The 20,943-nt window shown below is 36.5% G+C and overlaps 1 protein-coding gene across 4 annotated transcripts; it reads left to right on the forward strand.

Moving 5' to 3' along the window:
• The first annotated feature begins 125 nt into the window (after nucleotides 1–125).
• LOC117394836 (epithelial splicing regulatory protein 1-like) lies at nucleotides 126–19,736 on the forward strand. 4 transcript variants are annotated; one of them, XM_033993469.3, is made up of 16 exons: nucleotides 126–489; nucleotides 836–964; nucleotides 1,925–2,038; nucleotides 2,487–2,601; nucleotides 3,631–3,729; nucleotides 3,831–3,885; nucleotides 4,465–4,575; nucleotides 4,683–4,815; nucleotides 4,910–4,952; nucleotides 5,447–5,748; nucleotides 7,075–7,290; nucleotides 9,049–9,247; nucleotides 10,574–10,745; nucleotides 15,341–15,491; nucleotides 17,139–17,261; nucleotides 17,981–18,116. In XM_033993469.3, the coding sequence occupies exons 1-15, from the start codon at nucleotides 358–360 to the stop codon at nucleotides 17,220–17,222; spliced, it is 2,055 nt and encodes a 684-aa protein (XP_033849360.1). In that variant the 5' UTR covers nucleotides 126–357; the 3' UTR covers nucleotides 17,223–17,261; nucleotides 17,981–18,116. The 4 variants fall into 4 exon arrangements, with proteins under 4 accessions (XP_033849360.1, XP_033849361.1, XP_033849358.1 ...); XM_033993470.3 differs by having other exon boundaries at nucleotides 9,049–9,235; XM_033993467.3 differs by lacking the exon at nucleotides 17,139–17,261 and having other exon boundaries at nucleotides 17,981–19,736.
• Nucleotides 19,737–20,943: the final 1,207 nt, after the last annotated feature.

Consider the following 20,943-nt stretch of genomic DNA (forward strand, 5'->3'; position numbering starts at 1 on the left):
GGTAATGCTTTCTGCTGCGCTATGCCACGTCCCTGTTTAAAAGCACCAATAGAACAGGGCCAGAGGCAGGTATTGTGTACCTGAGTCACGTGGGATGTGGGCAGGTAATGTACAAAAAATAGGGAACGTTCAGCCATTACGAGGCTTTGAGGGGGGTGCTGCCTGTTTTTGCACAGGCTCTCACGCAATAAGAAAAGTCACTAATAAATACCTGAAGCAAGGCAAACACCTTCACTTAGACATATTTGTAGGTGTTGGGTTGTTGTTTTATTTCACTAAATGCTAGGGTGAGTTTTTTTTTTAAACAGATATTTCTTTATTAAGGTGTATTTAATTTTCCCTGTCTTTGTATTCACTATGACGGCGACTTTAGACTATTTGGTAGTTTTATTTAATACAACATCTGGGTTCAACGGGGCTAATCTGGGATCTGATGAAAAGGAACTCGTTCAGTTGATGTGGCAAGTTGTGGATTTGGCGAACAAGAAGGTATATTTCTTTATTTCTTTATATTTTTTTTACAAACTTACTTATATTTTCTTTCCTTGTTTATTTATTTATTTTTGAAGTATGCTTTTTATAACTTTTTACTCATGTAACCCCTGGCGACTTTTCAAGGGCATTTGCAAGCAAGAAGGTGATGACTGGTAAATCAAACGTGCTCATTCAAAACACGATTTTCACTTTGTCAAACTATAATTTAAACGTGTATTTACATGTAGCCTTTCATTTCAAACTCACATACAGATTGTTTATTTTTTAATAATGTATTTTATAACATAAAAGGAAAACACAAAAGAAAACAACATTTCTTTAATATATTCCATTACTTCAGACTGGAAAACTCTGTGAAGTTTTAGTAAGACCCGATAACTTGGAACTGACAGAAGAATTCAAAAAAGAAACTGGCCTTCAAGAAGAAGCAATTTCCGCAGCTGAGCCTTTGGAGAACGTCTTAAATCAGGTGAATATGTATGACGTTTTAAAACTACCATGTACCGTATTTGCTTTTGCATCCTTGTATTCTTTTTATTATAATGGAAATATGTGACAACACATCATTAACCAATAAAGATTGTTAGTGTGATAAAAATAAAAAAAGTATATTTATTCATTATGTAAAAGAAAGATTTTAAAACAATCCAATATCTTTAGTTGCGTTTTCATCCATAAAATATGATATAAATAATAAGATATATAAAGATATATAAAAGGACATTATCTATAGAAAATTGTTTGAACGTCTTTAATGCAATAAACACTGAGACTAGTGTTCTGGTGGAAGCTTTAACCTCTAGCTAAATAGAACGTTAAACATTAAAAACAAAGAAAAAAAATGCAGGTGTCTAATATAACAAACTAAATTGTATCTGCCAGTTGTCGAAGTTTTTATAGTCATGCGAAGTACCCGATTATTATCTAAATGCAAATACTTGTATTTGAATAGAGTGGGGCCATTATGTAGTTTTAAAGTACTTGTGAGTCTTTTTTTTCTAAAATAAGTGACTGTGGAGCCATAATCCTCCTTCCATACACTTGCTGCCGACTCCAGTAAACCCAGGTACTCGCTAAAAAGAAAATAAAACAAGTGTAAATATATCCCAGACATTGCCAATTTAACAGCAACAGTGTGTAATTAAGGAACTTTAATTAATGCAAACAAAAATGTACTACATTCCTATAAGCAGATTTAAAAAAAATAAGGCAAGCAAATAATTAACTATCTTCAAACCAAAAATTACAAGCAGCACAGCCTGTTACATATAGGATAAAAGTGCTGGTTGTTTGAGACAATAGTAACTAAACTACTTTAATAATGAATTATTAGAATTCAGTTTTAAAAAGCTAATTTGTTTGATTATCAGTTTTTATCAACATGTATGTAAAGCTCTAAATGTAAATTTAACTGCTGATTCCTGTGCAGTTTAATCAGCTGGTGGCTAATGAACCAAATCTTGGAGTGGGAGCTTCATTCTGTCTATGTACTGATGGGCAGCTTCATATTAGACAAGTCCTTCACCCAGAGGCATCCAACAAGGTAGGATTGCATCGTCTTTTTTTTGTTATTTCATAACATTTTGTGGTTAGAAAAATGACACTGTAAACATTTTGTTACCCACAAATAATCACACCTACTACATACAGTTTTAGACCATCCCATATTATTACTCAATTAGGTTTTGTAATACTACATATATAAACAAAACAATTTATTAATGTGCATTTTATGATTGAGTTACCTATTCTGAATGAAAGAGAAATATATTAGGTACTGTATAATGTCAGTGCCATCAGTTTTTCTTTACAAAATAAAATGTTTTTGAAATTCACAATGACATGTAAATAATGTTCAATTTTATTTTGGTCCAAAAAGTTCAGGAGAATTTATTCAATTATTTTCAATACTCATTTTGTAACTAAAGCCTTTTTTTTTTTTAAAGAGATCATGTTCTGAAAAAAGTAAAAGTTTCTTATTTTCCCAACAGAATGTCATGCTGCCTGAATGTTTTCATTCATTTTTTGACCTACGAAAAGAATTCAAGAAATGCTGCCCTGGTGCACCTGATCTTAAAGACCTGGGTGTTCAAGTTATGGCCAATTGTATCCTTAAAACAGAGAGTTTGAAGAAACACTTTCTAGACAATGCCTTGAGTGACTGTTAAAAAGAGATTTGACCATACCAGATCTTGTTAATTAAACTAAGAAGGTTTGTGACATAAAAATATCATGTATAGTTATAACTGCATGTCAAAGGGGCCTACTTAAACAGACAGAAGGCATCAACCAAATAAAATAGTGATAGTGTGGGGCAGTTCCATTTCTGTGAAGATTATAAAACATTGCAAATTATTCCCAGTATCTGATTTTTTGTTGTTGTACAGAAATAGTTTTCAATATTTTCCCTAGTACTGTATATACTGTTGCAGCATTTATTTTCTTATCTGTTCATTTGAATTGACATTTTATTTGTTATAATTATCATGAATACCACAGAAGTTCCATGAAGACAAGCACCCTCTTTTGCTTGGGAGTCCCCAGGGATTGTTGCCTGGTCTACTGTAGTAATCTACAGTCAGTCTGACCGTATTTGTTCTCACTATTCTTGCCCTGTAGATGTTTATCAGATGTGACTGGGTGTGGCGGTGTAGAACTGTAAGCTGGGTGTTGGCTTCTTCAACCTTGTGTTTTGAAATGCAAATAGAACAGCTTTTGGGTCATTTCGGTCATTATGGGGGAGAGTCTAATGTGTTTAGTCAACAAAACAATAGCTTTCAACACGACCTCCATATACAGTAATACATTACTATGTGTTGTTAAAAGTACTGTGTTAATGTTATTTTAAAAGGTAGTCTTTATTATTGGTTTAAGTATATTCATAATAAGAGATACTGCCCTCATTATAGAAAACACAAGTACAGAAGCTTTCATTTTTGTACTCGGTATAAACAAGTTTTGTTTTCCAATGCAACAAAAACTTCTCATGCCATAATGTATATCTACAGTATATATTTGTTACAAGATTTAAAAAAAAAAGACTTATACATCTCTATATGTTGATCAAACAGTAAGAATAAATTATATTGTATTTAGGTATTTCTAATATTATTATCCTTAACAAGAATTGTAAAGACTTAAACATTGAAACTGATCCAGCCAGTTACAGAGGTGCAGCTTTCCAAGTTCAAACTATGGTTCACATTATTCTGAAACTGATTTCAGATCCAATCCGTGAGTTGCCTCTTTGTATTTTTTTTTGTATGCGCATATTAATAAATATTTCTATATAATATTAAACTTTCTTATTTATTGTTTTGTTCCATTCCCCATAGACCATAGATTCTCTAATCCAGAAAGAGTGAATCACAAATTTGAAACGGGTACCTGGTAAGCAGCATGCACTCACTAATTTGCTTTCTGTTTACCTTTAAATCAAAGTGTTTATCTAAAATTCTTCATCTTCTCCTTCTTCTTCTTTTCCTTCTCCATCTGCTTCTCCTTCTTCCAATACTGGAAGTATATAACTAGCTTATATCTTTGATGTGAGGAACAACAACAAAAAAAGTAAATGTATAAACATACCAAACTAAACTATTCCAAAACATTTTGTTATACAAACTACAGTCCACCCAAGTTAGCTTGAATACTGAAGATTTTACTGTTTACATCAAGGTGGGGCTGTAAAATATACTTGTGGAGAGATGCAATCTAAAATATAGCACCTGCAATATTGTTTTATATATGGCAACATTAATGCAGTATATGTGTTAAATATTAAGGGATTACATACGTTATTGGCTCTTTTGCTTATGTTGTCATGTGTTTCCTCCTGTGACTGGAAGTTAATTGAATAGTACTCTAAAACAGGGATATTAAATGGGTCATAAATATGCACAGTGTTTTTTGTTTGATTTTCAATATGACACAAAAAACATTACACCTTTTGTCACTTCCTGTAAAATCTAGCAGCAAGATGGAAGTCGTTGATGACAACACTGTGATCAGAGCACGGGGGTTGCCCTGGCAATCCTCTGACCAGGACATTGGCAGATTTTTCCGGGGTCTCAACATTGCAAAGTTAGTAGTGCTTGTACTTATTATCCTGTCTGCATTTATCAGTGTTATCCAGTTATTTTCCAATGCAATTTTGTGTGCACCAATCTGATTTCTGTTCTGTTTCACAGAGGGGGAGCTGCACTATGTCTAAACGCACAAGGAAGAAGGAATGGGGAGGCGTTGGTGAGATTTGTGAGTGAGGAACACAGAGACCTAGCACTGCAAAGACACAAACACCACATGGGAAATCGATACATTGAGGTACATAGATATACAGTCCATGCTACTACTACGACTACTGCTACTACTACTACTGCTACTACAACTGCTACTACTAATACTTTTCATGTTTCAGGTTTACAAGGCCACAGGAGAGGATTTCCTTAAAATTGCTGGAGGTATTTATTCAAGTACCATTACTTTATATTAATAAACTAGATTTATTTACAAGCAAGAACAAGGACTCTTGTGTGGATAGTAAATAACATTTTTATTGAAGTTTCAGTTTGTATCTTTAAGCAGTTTTGTATTTTGTATGGCCATGTTTGCAAGTCAGCAAGAGGTTATTTCTTTGCTACTGTGCTCTTAAAATATTTTATTGTATGGCTCCTCCTACCCTCTCAAAAAAAAAAGGAAAAGCTAAAAAGTTGTAGAGCAGCTTCCCCCCCTCACCCCACCCCACCCCAACCCACCCCAACCCAACCCACGGGCTTCACAAGCAAGTTGTGCAATAATGTAGATGATCCTGCCAGTGTTTAACAACAGCTTTGTAATTCACTTTTATTTATTTAGCTGTCTGCTTAGGGTTAAGTATAACACACTTTTTTTAAATGCACATTGCTACAAGACGGCATCTCATAAAAACACATCACGTCTTAACTTCCTCCTGTAGGTACTTCCAATGAAGTGGCTCAGTTCCTCTCCAAAGAGAACCAAGTGATCGTTCGCATGCGTGGTCTCCCATTCACCGCCACTGCTGAAGAAGTCTTAGCATTTCTTGGTCCCAGCTGCCCTGTCACCGGTGAGAAAGAAGGAATCCTTTTTGTCAAGTACCCTGATGGCAGGCCTACGGGGGATGCTTTTGTATTATTCGCGCGTGAGGAAGTCTCACAAAATGCCCTTAAGAAACACAAGGACATTCTGGGGAAGAGGTACATCGAACTGTTTAAAAGCACGGCAGCAGAGGTGCAGCAGGTTAGTAAACTGTCTTCATTGCCTTCAGTAGTACATTGATACCATGTTCTTCTTTTCTGATAGTAATCCATACGGTACTAGTCAGGCATAGGGTTACAAACCTGTGTTTGTTTTGATGTAGTTCATTCTAGTTTTACCTTAATTTTCTACGTACCAAGGAAGGTTTTGTCTACAGCTGCCTCTGTCCATTTACATATACTTTGGAAATGCACCCTTAAAAAAATCTTAGAAAGGTTTAACTCAATTTATTGGTATTTATTGACAAAATGGGTTGATGGTAGATATTTGGCAGCACATTTCAGCCATTAAGATAATAATTATGTCATTGTTGATTTGTGACATTCGTATCCTGCTTTTGGCAGTCAGAATTGTCCTCACTTCCTGATTATCAGACATGTGATCAAGCCAGGGGTGTAATCTCACTTCAGTTATTTCTTCACTTTGAATATTGACATTTAATTCCTTTATTGGTGTGTGCGGATAGCTTGAAAAATGACCCTTAATCAAACATGATAACGCTAATTGTCAGATAACAATGTCCATGTTGGGAGAGTGAGGTATGCAAACACTTCTAGAAAATAATAGCTGTAATAAAAGCCTCTTCGCTTCCTCAGTCTTATAGAGTTTTTTTAGAATATTGGTCTTTGACTTTGGAACATTTTACACGAACACAGGTAATTCTTTATTTGACTGCTTTATAAGAAAAATGCATTTGAAGTTCTGAAGTTGTGTCATTTTATTATAAACTGATAGATTCGTCATCTGACATCTTAATCTGTTGTACCAAAAATACTTCTCGGGGTGATTTGATATGTCATCAAGCCACTTAAAAGACTTTTGTAACTTGGAGTAAATGTGCTTAAAATACCAATAAGGGTCAGTCTGTGACAGCTTTATACTTTATGATGCATTTTAGTTCTTGTGAAAGATACAGGATTAACAGTACTGTCATCTGAAGTCAATTCTCTATCTGTAGACCAGTTACAAGCTGGCAGTGGTGCAAGAGGTTGTTCAGTGTTTACTGGCTTGTTAAAAGATCAATATAAACACCAGCATATTTTACATAGGCCAACACAGCGTCCACTAGATTTGCATGTCTATTCAAGCAGTGACTTGGAGCGGAAAGTATTTGTGTACAGTAGTCTGGATAATACACTTAACCACCCATCTAACATGAGAAAGCATCATAATGTGCTGATCTGTAAATGGCCTTGCTTTCACAGAAACAGTGAACTTAAAGAGGTGTCTTTTTCCTACTATAGACAAACAGGATTTTTTTTTTTTTTTTTGTAATTGTATTTTATATATTGCTGTTTCTCTCTTCAGGTGTTGAACAGGTATACCTCTGCGCCTCTCATACCTATATCCCCTCCCATCATTCCTGTACTACCTCAACCATTCGTGCCCCCTCCCAGTGTCAGAGATTGTGTCCGTCTGAGGGGCCTACCCTACATCGCATCCATCGAGGACATACTGGAGTTTCTCGCAGAGTTTACTATGGACATCAGGCCTCATGGCATCCACATGGTGTTAAACCAGCAGGTATTGACAGTAGTACCATCTACTTCCTCTGTGAGACCAATGTATACCAAGTTTGTACGGTGTTGTCTGAAGTTGCCAAATAATAAAGCACAAATAAGCAGCTTTATAAAACCAATGGTGTATTGATTTTTCTTGCAATTTAAGAATGGAGAAAAACAAGTATGGTGTTTTGGGTACAGTAAAAAAATGTTTGCCTTCTGCAATTGCTGATGTGAAAGTAGCACAATGTTGTTTTTGTACAGATGTAAAGGACTTTCAGGTTTAACCCGATTTGCATCAGCTTTGTTTGTCTGTGATGTTAAAAGAGTAAAGGACACCTTTTTTATTAAATTTGACAATGAGTTACTCATGTACTGTATATACTTCATATATATAATTCAACTTGAATCCAGTGACCCTGTAGTTAGGGCCATTCCTGCTCAAATGGCCATATATATATAGATATATAATAGCTGGGCTTCAGTGAGTTACAGGAAAATAATTCCATCTAGGGTTTCTGTGACGGCATAAAGTACGAGAGTGAAGGTCGAGTTTATAAACTGTCATAGAAACCAGAGATGGAATTGTTTTCCTGTAACTCACTGAAGAGGCCCATCTATTCTTTTTTTTATTAAACATGGATACCTTTGTGATGCTAATATTAAAGAAAACGAGGTTCAGCAGAACAGTTTTTTTTAAAGATAGTGTTTCAGTGCTGTACAGACGTTCTATGTCATTATCTGTTTCTCTGAGATATTAATGTACCAGCTTTACATCTTTCTTTTTTTTAACGTATTCTCATTGTGTTGATTATTAATGAACATTTCTGTACAGTGGGTGTTGTTGAGTGATTGAAAACAAGACATTTTGTGTTTGAATTGAAAGTGATGATCTCAGAGTTGAATGGGTCAAAGTTCAAGTATGTTTTCCTCTAGAGCAGTGCTGCCCAAACACGGTCCTGGAGAGCCCCTATCCAGTAAGTTTTGTAGGTCACCCTAAATCGCTAATTTCTAAAGACTGGGAACACATGGAAGTTATTGATCAATTAAGCAAATAACTTGTTCAATTAAGGGAACTCTGGTCACTGGGCCAGTTTACATGCTGGGAAAATGTCATGACTTGTTTACTGTCATGACTTATTTAAGGTGGTACGGTCTGGATTACAATTTTAGTTAGTTTTGGTTTATGTTTAGTTTATGTTTGAATACAAATATAATACATTATACAAAAATCAAATACAACATGAAGTTTCAAAGCAGGAATTGTTAAATTAAACAAACCAAAACTATCTAAAATTATAATTCAGCCGTACCACCTTAAATAAGTCATGACAGTAGACAGATAAGTCATGACATTTTCCCAGCATGTAATCCAGGCCATTGAGGGCTCAAAAGGGTAGTTCATTTTTTGTACCAAATGATCTCTAAATGACTTCATTTAATAAATCACCTGCTTAATTGATCACAATGAAATTGTTCCAGGTGTTAAGAAATTGATGATTAAAGGTTACCTATAAAACCTGCTGGATAGGGGCTCTCCAGGACTGGGTTTGGGCAGCACTGCTCTAGAGGAATTATCACTTTTTTACGTCACTACTGTGGTATTATGCCTTTTTTTTTAGAATGGCTCAGGATGCAAATATAGCCTTCATCCATGCATTATTTATATATGTATTACATTATATATATATATATATATATACACACACACACATACACATTCATTTATTTTATTTTTTCTTGGAATACTGCAAGGCTAATTTCGAATGTTTTATCTCAGGGTCGTCCTTCAGGAGATGCCTTCATCCAGATGAAATCCCCAGAGTGGGCTTTCCTGACAGCGCAGAAGTGTCACAAGAGAACTATGAAGGACCGCTACGTGGAAGTCTTTCAGTGTTCAGCAGAAGATATGAATATTGTATTAATGGGGGGCACATTAAATCGGAATGGCCTGTCCCCGCCGCCATGTAAGTTACGACGTAAGTTTTGCTTGGGTCTTGGTGCTGCTCTACGCTACATGCTGGTAGGTGCTGGAGCTTTTTATCTTCAATTTCCTGGTTCTTCTTGATTCAAAATGATAAAATAGAGACTGTCTAATATGGGAAGGAATCTAAGATGTGTTTAATATTTCTTTTGGCTGTGGAAAAAACAAGTTACTCTGTTGATGCTTTCATTGAACAACTTTACAAATAAGTTATATGATAAAAAAAATCACACACAATTTAATTTGTCTGTAATAATAATCTATAAGCATTCACCTTATTTCTCCAGTCTCGAACGCTGTGTATGAATAAACTTAGCTAAAAGATGCACATATACTGTATATGTATGTCTATATACGTTTGTTTACATTTCAGTTTCACATACATGATGAAGACTTTAATAGAAAAAAAACACATTAAAAGCATTATGAGAATAACTTCTTTAGGTGTTACATTTTTTGGAGATTGGACACAGGGTTGCTCACCTTTTAAAGTACAAATAGTCTGTTCCTTTTTTGGTTCCATTTATGCAGTTCAGCGATGTTCAAAAACCTCTTTAGCAGTTTATAAAGCTTGATATGTATCACCACCCATGAGTTTCACTGTTAAATTAGCTCCCATTACACAAGTCTAGCTCCCTTATGCAGTGTCTTGTTTTTGCAAAGGTGTCTAAACCTGTGGTCTAATCTCCGTGTAGATCAATTGTGGTTTAGATGGGCTTGTAAGTGTGGTCACTGTGAGGTTTCTAGTACTGGTGAAGGTTAGACTGTGCTGCAGGGTCCTAGGCTGGGAGGTTGATAATCTCTGGTTTGCTCGCTTGGGAAATTCTGTTTACCAAGTGTTGGCTGTATCTCTGTACTAAAGAGATTTTTTTTGCCCTTGATCTTTAGAATGTGGAATATGAAGAACCATTCCCACACATGAAGTTTGTAAACAAATTTGTAAAGGCGTGGGCACTGAAAACAAAACCTTAAAACATGCTTTTTCTAAAACACTGAACAGCTCCCTGTAAACACCAGCTGCAACATCTAAGTTTGTATTGCCGGCCAAGAGACCACCATGGTTCAGTTATATTTATTAACCCATACCCTCCCCAAGGTATAGCATTAATGATTCCTCTATTGAGAAATTGTTGAAAATGAATAATTTAGCAAATGCCATCTAAACACCCCTATTAATAAAGAAAATATACTCACAAACAAAAACCTCACTTTTAAATGAAATGGTATGTGGACTCCTGACTTTCTCATCACATTGTATCGGTACTAGTGCATTATTGAATCTGTCATCATTTACAGCGTGCTTCTCTCTTCTGTTTCGCAGGTCTGTCTCCTCCTGGGTATGTCTTTCCTACCCCTACAGCGGTTATCCCTGCAGAAGCTGCCGGCCTCTTTCAGCCCCAAATGCTTCTCAATCCCCGGGCCCTGCAGCCTCCCACAGCTTTCTACCCCGCTGGCACTCAGCTCTTCGTGAACTACGCTGCATACTACCCAAGGTAGGACATGACACACAGGGAGAGTGGAGTGGAGTGGAGTGGAGTGGAGTGGAGTGGAGTGGAGTGGAGTGGAGTGGAGTGGAGTGGAGTGGAGTGGAGTGGAGTGGAGAATCAAAAAAGCACCTGGTGAGTGCTACAGTAACAAAGAAAGACAGTCCTGGATTAAATTACAGATACAGTTGGTGTAATAGCACTGTGGCAGTATGTTGAATCTCACTGTTATCCAAGTGTATACCTCTTGTCTTATTTAGCACATGCAGCTATGGCCAAACGTTTTGCATCCCCCTATAGAATTAACTCATTTTGCTTCATAAAGTCGAATGAAACCTGCTGAATAATGTTACGTTACCATATTGAATGGCATACCGCTTTATAGTTTTCCACATACAGTACTTCATGAAAAACTGACATAAAAATAAAAAAAATTGAAATCTAACATGAAATACTGTACTACTATTATGGCTTCCGGTAGACTTTTGATGATGAGGATGTTAAATAAAAGATCTATTAGAAAACAATTCAGTATCTTCAGCCAGACAGATGGCCAATGGTCGTACCGGCAAGGGTTCTTTTCCAGTGCTAGAATTGCCAGGTTTTTAAGGCTTCTTGTGCCATTGTGTTTCTTGTATAGTGCTTTAGCCTTTTGAGACAGGAGAAGCTTCTTTCCACACCGGCAGACGTTGCTCCAATTGTTGCTATTAAACACATTAGTTTGTACAGCTGGTGCATAGCTTTTTCAAGACCACTGCCCTTGAAGTACCGCAGCAAATCTGAAATCTGTCACCTTGCAACTCAGTGTCTGAATAGAAAACTTGTAGCTCTGAGGTGGCTGCATGGGGAGCCTGCAGTGTGTAAAGAAGTGAGCGGCTGACGGCACACGCTTCGGAGGTCAGCGTGTGTTCATCTTCGCCCCTCCCGAGTCAGCGCAGGGGCGGGTAGCGGTAAGCTGAGCCTAAAAATAATTGGACAGTCTAAATTGGAAGAAAATAATAAAATAATTGGCGACTACTACATTTAAAAAAAAAAAAGAATACCCTGGCCTGTGTAATGCATTTTGCTCCTTGGCTTAACACCAGGTTTAGACGATGCGCGTAGCAGTGTATAAAGACAGCACTTGGGGCTACTTCTCGTACTTTGGCTTGTAGCCCGTTTAATTCAGAAGCCATCACTGCAGCTCCGTCATACGTTTGTGCAACCAGTTTCTCTTCAAAATCATACTCTACCATTGTTGTGCTAACAAGGTTGAAAACTGCCTGCGCATCTCGCCCACTGGTTATGTCAACAAAACCCCAGGAAACGCTCTTGTATATTTCCCAATTCATCCACATACTGCACAATTATAAAAAGCTGAGAATGACAGGCAATGTCAGTTGATTCGTCTATCTGCCATGCAAAAAAAGGGGCAGTGTTCACTTCCTTTTTTATCTCAAGCATGGATAATGAGATAGAAGAAATCAAATCATTCTGAATTATTTTTGACATTCCTGTAAATGCACTAGACTGCTGAGTGGCAAGTAATTCATCATAGCAAGCTATTGCCTCTGTGAGCGCCTGGTAGTTCCCCTTGTTTAAAGAATCCGCTATCTCATCGTTCCCTCTGAACTAATTCCTGGAGTCCCAAGAAAGTTGTTGCATCTATTAGACATTTTAAAACAGCCCTGTTCCTTCTCACTGTTTCATTTTGTTTTGCTACTTGAATCCGTGCACCTTCATCTATAACATGCTCAATGCGAATTTGTCCTAGCAGCTTCAGTTTCACTTCGGCATTGATGTGGTCTTTTGCTTTGGAATGTAGTTTTACTGCTCGATCCAAATTGGTTATGTCATTATATTCGTATTTTGTCCAAGTACTTGCAGAAATACAGAAAAGTAAACAAGGCCAACAATACGCTGCCTGTCAGCCAGTCCACTCTATCATACCAGTGACAGTGAAATGATATAGTAGTAGTACTTTTCTTCCCGGTAGTTTCTTCTTCTGCGTTTATTTTTATTTGAGGCTGTCTACCCTTGGATTTTATACGAACGTTGTCATTATATTCTAAAGTACCAAAGGGAGACTTTACCACATTCACGGCCTTAGCCATTTAACAAGGTGGCACTGGCACTGCAGAATTCACTATAATCTTAATATACTAAAATTAAATTGTGTTTCCTACCTTCGTCAAAACTAAATTGAATAATAGTGCCTCCTACAGCACGGCAGGGGGCAGGTATTGGCTGAACAATAATACTGTACAGTACCGGATAGAAATTAAACTTACTGACGTAGTACATAGACAAATGAAACACGGCAAAGTATTTACCTCCGTAGCCTGCTGTATGTAGGCTACTGTACTTATTTCCTTTACACAACTAAAATATACAAAATTTTTCTACAATATTCTTAAATTAAATTAAAGCACTGAAAGCATGTAGGGAACCATGGTCAGGGTGCAGAATTACCATGCATATGTACCATGTTAAACTTCTATACATAGAAACAAGCTTAGTTTTATTCATGCTTTCCATTTTTGGGGACCCTTTCTTTTAGATTACATTTTGATTTGTTTTCGCTGTGCCCAGGGTCTGATTGTGCTACACTAGTATTATATTGTAATGTTTACTTTACTTCCGGAAGTTCTGAATTTTGACTTGCGGCGTTGCGAATCTATTAATAATGAGATGCAAACTCCGATCTCTCCTGTATAATGAGCAGTAATTTAAGCTGTTTCGTAAACTTGCGGTGAAATTACGATAGTTGTTCACGAAAAAGGGCTGCTTAGTAAATCGAACGCAGAAATTCTACGAAGGATGGAGGCTATGAATTCGCAGTATTTATGAACACGTAAGTAATATTAGTACATAGAGCCCAATATAATTGATATAAAACTGAATTTTAATTTCAGATTTTTGGGGGAGGCACTGCCTCCCTTGCCTCCCCTGCTGAGAATGATAAAAAGATTTATAGTTATAAATATGGAATATTTTTCTTTAAGAATAATAATTTTTAAAAAAAAATCCCCAGTAATGGGCATTAAACTTAACAGAATGCTTGACTTTAAAACTAGTTTGATTAGTTCTTTTAATATTTACCTGAATTAATTTGGTGTTGCCTGGAAGCTGAAACCCTGGGATCCTTCAAGAAGCTGCTTGATGAGATTCTGGGATCAATAAGCTACTAACAACCAAACGAGCAAGATGGGCTGAATGGCCTCCTCTCGTTTGTAAACTTTCTTATGTTCTTATGCTCAAAACAACAATCTTGACAGCCTATTACAGTCAGCAATAAATATGTCTAACAGCTCTTTGAAGGAGTTGAGAAACAACACTGGATAAATAAAAAAAAAAACATTTTCAATGTGCTTTTATTCCAAGCTGGAATTTCACAGAGCAATAACACATTTTTATATACATTTTTAACAGTGGAATGTAAAATGAAATGTACTGGAATAAGCAGCTTGACCAGCTGTAAACCTGCCCAGCCAGCTCTGACCACATTCTGTGGGACTATCACTGTCAATCAGACCCTCTCCAGCCTGAGCCTGTCAGTGTTACATTTGGTAAAGTAAGTGGTGGACAAAATAAAAAAACATCAAAACCTACTTTATTTCATACTTCTAAGACAACTTCAATTACATTTTCTAATCAGGTGGCGGTATCTATGAGGGTTAAGCAAATGGCAACACAAGATTTGTGCTGGCCTCACTGGTTCTTCTAAACAAAAAGAGTTAACCAAGTCTAATTGCATTTTCATGTCAAATCAGTTATTGGTCTAAATTATCTTAACATTGATCTTAAAATTAATGAGCATGGAAAGGCATAAAGAATTAGGGGAGTTAATGACTGAACTGTGGCAGCACTGACTAAGGTTTATGGAAATGACAGGAACTTCTTTGACTTGCCAAACTTTAGGTCTGGATAATGAGTTTCTGTGTGGTGAAGGGTTTACAAGGTCAACTGCTGTAGACATGCATGAACAATCCCTGTTATTTGCAATAAAGTAAGAAGACTGGTTTTCTTTAAGGATACCTACTCTCTCGGCACCACAGTAAAAGAGGCAAAATGTTGCCTAGTGCTGCAAGTAGCCAGAAGATCTGTTTCAACCACCACTGTGTCTCCAGCAATGATTAACTAAGCCATTTCCCCTCGTGCCTGACTCCATCCAGCTGTAAAATTACAAGAGACACTACAGTGGAAATGAAATGTGCTATCTTTGCAAGGCCATCAAATACATTTGCATGTAGTACATTTAAGCTCTGTATTCTCTAAAAAACGGATGTCAAGAGAGCTCTTAAGTCTGGGATATTGGGTGCTGTTCCTTAAACTTTATATTAATCAATGAAACACAGCATTTTGGGCATGCATGAAAACTTTTCTAGTCCGTTTATTTAAAGGGTGTGGGTCAAATGTCATTTATTTGCTGCTAACTGGTGTTGTTAATTTAAAAAATATATATATGTGACACGTCTTAATTCAACATTTTATTATTTAAAGTAATGTTAAAAATGTTTCTTTTAAAAGTAACAAAATGCTAACTTTGCATTGACGCAAATGCTTACTAAATCTACCCTGTTGTTTAAAAAAAAAAAAAAAAAAACTAATCTCTTTCATTTCAGCCCCTCTGGCTCCACAAACAGCCTGAACTACTTTGCCTCGCCTGCTGCCGCCCCCACCATGGCTCAGCCTGGAGCGATGGTCAGGATGCAGAGCCTGGCCTATAACAACACAGGTGTCAAGGACATTCTCAACTTCTTCCAGGGCTACCAGGTTCGTAATGTCTTATACTCAGGAGCCGAGAGGGAGGGGATCCAAAAGAAATGGCACAAGAAAGTCTTTAATTCAATTTAAGGAGTATGTTTGTTTGTTTATGAGGTGTTTGTTTATGTTTAGGGTGGCTGGTATTAGAAAAAGAAAAAGCCTTTTTTTATCCGCAATACAATTGCACTAAAATTGTTACACCTCAAGATAAAATATTTAAAACATGGTTAGCCATGTTAGTTAGAATCTATTTATATATATATTGTATCAGATATTGTGCCTAAAATGCTTGCATTCAGTCCATTAGGATTGTTGGAAACTTTTAGTGTTGTGTGTATATATGCAGTTCCCTATAGATATGTAAAATATACCTGGACAATGAATAATACATGTGGTATATATTGAGTAATTAGTTGAAGAAAAATGGATCGGACCATTTCTGGGCTGGTTTGAGTTGTCACAAAGTTTGATCTTTTTTTTTTAGGTAGTCATTTTGGTTGTTAAATGGGTGATTTCAAAATACCATCAACTTCTGTTCGTTTTTTTTGTAACACACATTTGCTGATGTCTTGCTTGCGCAGGGTTTTGCAACAACAAATGCAGATCATTGAAGTAAATTCACTTTGTTTTAATTTTTTTTTTATTGAACCAGCATAACTAGCTCTGTACCAACACTACACCCTCCTAAACCAGCATGACCGAAAATAATAAATGAGAGAGCTTAAAGATTATTTCAGTATCAAAAGAGAGTGAGCCACTATGACAACCCACTTTCCTCTTCGAGAAATAAAAACTGGTTTTCCTTGTTGTCCTTGCACTTAGCCAGTTGCTAGCTAGGGTGGAGCACTCAGGGTTTTGCAGTCTGGCTTGTCTGAGCATGAGTTCGCTTTCTTTTTGTGTAAAAAGCCTACATGTTCGGTGACATTTTAATCAATAGGAACCACCCCCTTGATGTTTTTATTAAAGATAAATGTTTCAACATATTGGTGTACTTTATGCTTTATTGAAAAAAAGAAAAAAAAAAACACCGTTGAAGTAATTGCTAATTTAACACAGCAGATTACATTTGATTGATGTAGGTTTTGTTTGTGACTTTTGTTTTTCTCTTTAGTGCAAACAAAACATATCCTCTGCCTAATCTATAAACTTAGCGTGGGAAAGTTTTTTTTTTTTTTTAAGAAAACTGTGTGGGTTTATAAAGTTAAAAGTAAGTCTGAACTAACATCTGTTCTGATCTAAACAAAGGTGGGGCAAAATACCTACACCCTAAAACTTGTTACATCCCAGTCCAAATTCCAATGTATTTTTTAAAGCATTTAGCGATTTTATGAAGAGTAAATGTGGCTGTATTTAGACCTGCTGCTGTATAGATCAATAAAACAGACCCCGCAACTTCCCAGCTTGATCCCCAGCATTTCTATACTTTAATTGAACTGTAATGACACATCTGCTTCATTCAGCATTCGTATCTAATTTCTTCAAGAATATAACAAAAACAACTGTTGTTGTGCTTATGCAGCTGAAGAAAAAGGTTTCCTCTATCAACATTGTTTAGCAGATTAAGGCCCTGTGCCTTAAATGGGAGATGCTGTTTGTTAATGAGCAATACTGTCCTATGCACGGCTGCTGATCTGTATGTTCGAACTTACATCATAGTATGCATCAGAAGATGGACTTGTACATGCGCATGACCAAGCCAGGACACTACTCACACATCCCAAAGAATGGGTCTGTATTTAAAGGACCCTTCCCACTAAACATCTTGTGAAGAAAAGGAAGGTAAGGCTCAACCATGATCACCTCAGTGGGTCAATGGGCTCTGTTTCACCAAACTCCTGTGGTGTCGGGTAGGCCTTTTGATAATGTAGAGTATCAAAAGGAAAGTTGACATTTTCGGGTGGTTTTGCAAATTCAGCAAGGATTTTGGCTTTGTAGCTCCATTCAGTTGTTGCAGTACCTCACTTTAAAAGGCGTCTAGAAATCTTTCTGCTCTCCCATGCACAATACTGCAAAAAAGGAAGGAAATGTAGAAATCCTGGTCTGGAGACTTGGGTTCAAATCCCAAGTGAGTTTGGTGGTCTCTGTCACAAAACCACCAAACAGTGAGCACAGAGGATGCGCCGTTCTCTCCTCTACTGTCATGAAGAAAAAAAAAAGAATTTGGTAAAAAAATATTCTTTGTGAAAATCCATACCAGGATACTTTTAAAACTGAGAGGAAAAGAGGAAAGATTGAAAGTACATTTCACAGCATACCTGAAACATTTGACCTGCCTTAATGTTACTTGCTATTAAAGAGGTACAGCTTCCCTAAAATGAGTGATCAAAATGATTGGTTCTTAATCTTGGTATGTGAACCAGAAGGTGATGGGTTAAAAAAAACTTCCGACCCTACCTCTGTGGTGCTGGGATATTGCCTGCCAAGCCCTCCAGTAGTTGTTTCATGTCTTGAAAGGCAATGCCTTGATTGGACCATTTTTCTTTTCTCTCTTTTAACAGAATCGTCCAGAGTCTGTGATGATGATGATGATGAATAATTTGTATGAACAGCCCATCAGCAATGCCTTATTAACATGCCCCGCCCTGCAGTCAGCCAAGCAAGCTGTACAAGACAGGAACCGTTCTCACATTGGGATCCACTGTGTGGACCTTCAGCTGCTGTAGAAAGGCCGACGCGCAATATCATGGGGACACATTATAAAACCCTGTGAGTCGAATAACAAAGTGGAGCTTAACTCACATTTTAAAAAAAAACATTGGTTTAAGCTTTCGCCTGAACTTTTTTTGTTGTAAATAATAGGCTCAGGCATCTCGTGTGTATATAAAGTAAAAGTACCTTTTTTAGAATGAGTGCAGTAGAAGCAAATTGCTGTAGCAGCTTTATTTTGAATTGCACAATGTGTTGCGTGAAGCATACAAAAAAAATGTTAGCCAATGCAAACCCACTGTCTGTTACTGTTTTTTCTTTGTTTTTATAAGGTTGTATAGTACAATATTGCATGCAAAGTTCAAGAAGGGTGAGAGAAGGATTATGAGTAGTTGTAATGCCAATTAAGTATAATCTTCATGCCAACAGTAATCAGTCACAGATACCCAAGTCCAGATACACACGCCTGCCAATTAAGTGTGTGTATGTATGTATGTGTGTATATATATATATATATATATATATATATATATAATTAGTCAACAGTTATGAAGTATGCACAGGAGTTGCAGTAGTTGTTGTGAACATTAATTTAGTTACTTAGTCTTAAGAAAATGCTCACACTAAATAAAACCAATGGAATTCGTTGGTTTTATGTTCCAAAAAATAACGAGTCAGTGACTTGCTGTAGCTGCAGGTATTACTGAATGTAGAAAAAAAACTACAGGTGAGACTGTGGTTTCCAATGCACAAAAATGTTATAATTCCCCAACGTATTGAAGTCAAACACTGTATAAACTGCTTGTTCAATTTTCTTCACAGGTATCCTATATATATATATATATATATATATATATATTGCATGATGAAGTAAGAAAGTAGAATTATTTTATATTTCAATGTTTACACTTGCTTTCTAGCCTGTTCTGCCAAATTGAAGCTACAAGTTTTAGTGCATGTCAACAAGACTGCAAGACTGACTGTATTTTCTTGTATAGTGTGTTGCCAAATGTTCTCATTCAAAGTGCCACCAAATGCTTGAACTGCATGTTCATTTCAAATAGATATGCAGCAGTCAGATTTAATTCACAGTTGGTATACATTACTGCTGTTAATGATTAAAACTTAGTAGCATTTGGATACACAATTGGTAGGTCAATTGGTACCATTTGATTAATTGGCAGTGAATGGTACAATGTATTACAAACTCTATTCCTTCTCCCTGTATCATCAAAAATAAAATTCAGCTATTCAATCATTTGCACACTATTCAAATCTTCAGGACTGGAAAAAAGATATATCTTTAGATAAAGTGTTTTCTATTTTGAGATGTGCATGTCTAGTTTTTATTATATAGAAATAATTAACCATTTATGGAATGTAAAATGACACAATGGTCAGCGTATTTGATCGTGGTGAACATATTGAAGAAGTAAGATAAGTAATTCAATTTTAGTGCTTGAGAGAAATGTATTACTCTTGGATGTATGCCAATAATAAATTAACTGAATTAATCAATATTACAACATGTTACAATATATTAATATCTTACAAATTGTTTGTGTATTATGTGTAATGTTTGAATAAAATATTGTAAATATACCTGTGCTTCTAGTGTGAAAAAAAGAATCATTCCGGTAGTATATGTCTTTTTAATGAAGTTGATGTAAACGTTAACACTGTATATAGTTGCCCCAGTCTCTTATGTCTCATGAGCACTTTGGGTGAGCAGGTCATATTAAGTTAAAAGAATAACCAGACATTACATTTTACTGCCCTTTGAAAATTGGTATGTGTCAGTGGAAGAATTTTTGTTCTGCACTTAAAAGTCTTAACAGGCAGCTGTTTTTGCAAGTTTTAGCTGCTAGCTAAAGCAAGGGGTCTTGTAATTTGGTCTGATTTAACGTGTGTCGCTTGTCATTTTTGACAGCTGTAGTCTAAAGCCCCTTTCACACTGGCAGTCCTACCCGGGTCCTGGCTACCCAGGTCACAATCCCACGTAGTGTGAAGCCACGTACCTGGGTTAACGCGGGTTCCAGGGACCCACCTCAGGACGTGGATTGACACGCTTTATCCCGGGTTGAGCGAGACAAAATGCTGGACGGCCATTCGTGAGCCAACGCAGTAACAAACAGCCACGCCTGCCCGCAGGTTCTTTTCCTGTGCTCATTCTTTTAACACATTTTGCTCTTTTTTTTATCATAGCATGCCACAGTATTTTTTTTTATATATATAAAGGAAGGCATACTAAATATAAGCCTCTCCCTTTGTCATATTTTAAGTTTATATTCCCATGTACTAAAATGCTCCACATTAAAAAGATAATATATACCATTTATATGTTTTTATTAGTGCTGAGATGAACACAGGATTTTCATGTTCAGATATTCGTTCAAATATTCGTTCATTCTGGTGAGACGGTAAATAAATGCAAGGTATTTTTGTCATTTGTAGTGAATACAAACATCTGATTTTTGTATCTGAATACATGCCAAAAAATATTACTTATATTTTGTTATATTTGGATACTTGCCCCAGCGCTAGTTCTTATTATTACATTTTTTACATGATTCACGCGTGTTGTGTGTGTTTCTCTGTCATTCTCAACTGTTATCAATCGATCATTATTGACCAGGCTTACGAATTAATGTTCTTTTTCAGCCACTGGGTAAGGTTCTGAAAACTTTGAAAAACGAAACGACCACTAGAAGTGTTCAGCTCTACTGTCCCCTCAGAAACTAACTTTTTTTCTATCGAGACTTGTCATTTAATTTCTCAGTTGCCATAGTTGGGTGTTACCAAGCGAACTCTGGAG

The sequence above is a fragment of the Acipenser ruthenus genome, chromosome 3 (genome assembly GCF_902713425.1).
Source record: "Acipenser ruthenus chromosome 3, fAciRut3.2 maternal haplotype, whole genome shotgun sequence".
Taxonomy (NCBI): domain Eukaryota; kingdom Metazoa; phylum Chordata; class Actinopteri; order Acipenseriformes; family Acipenseridae; genus Acipenser; species Acipenser ruthenus.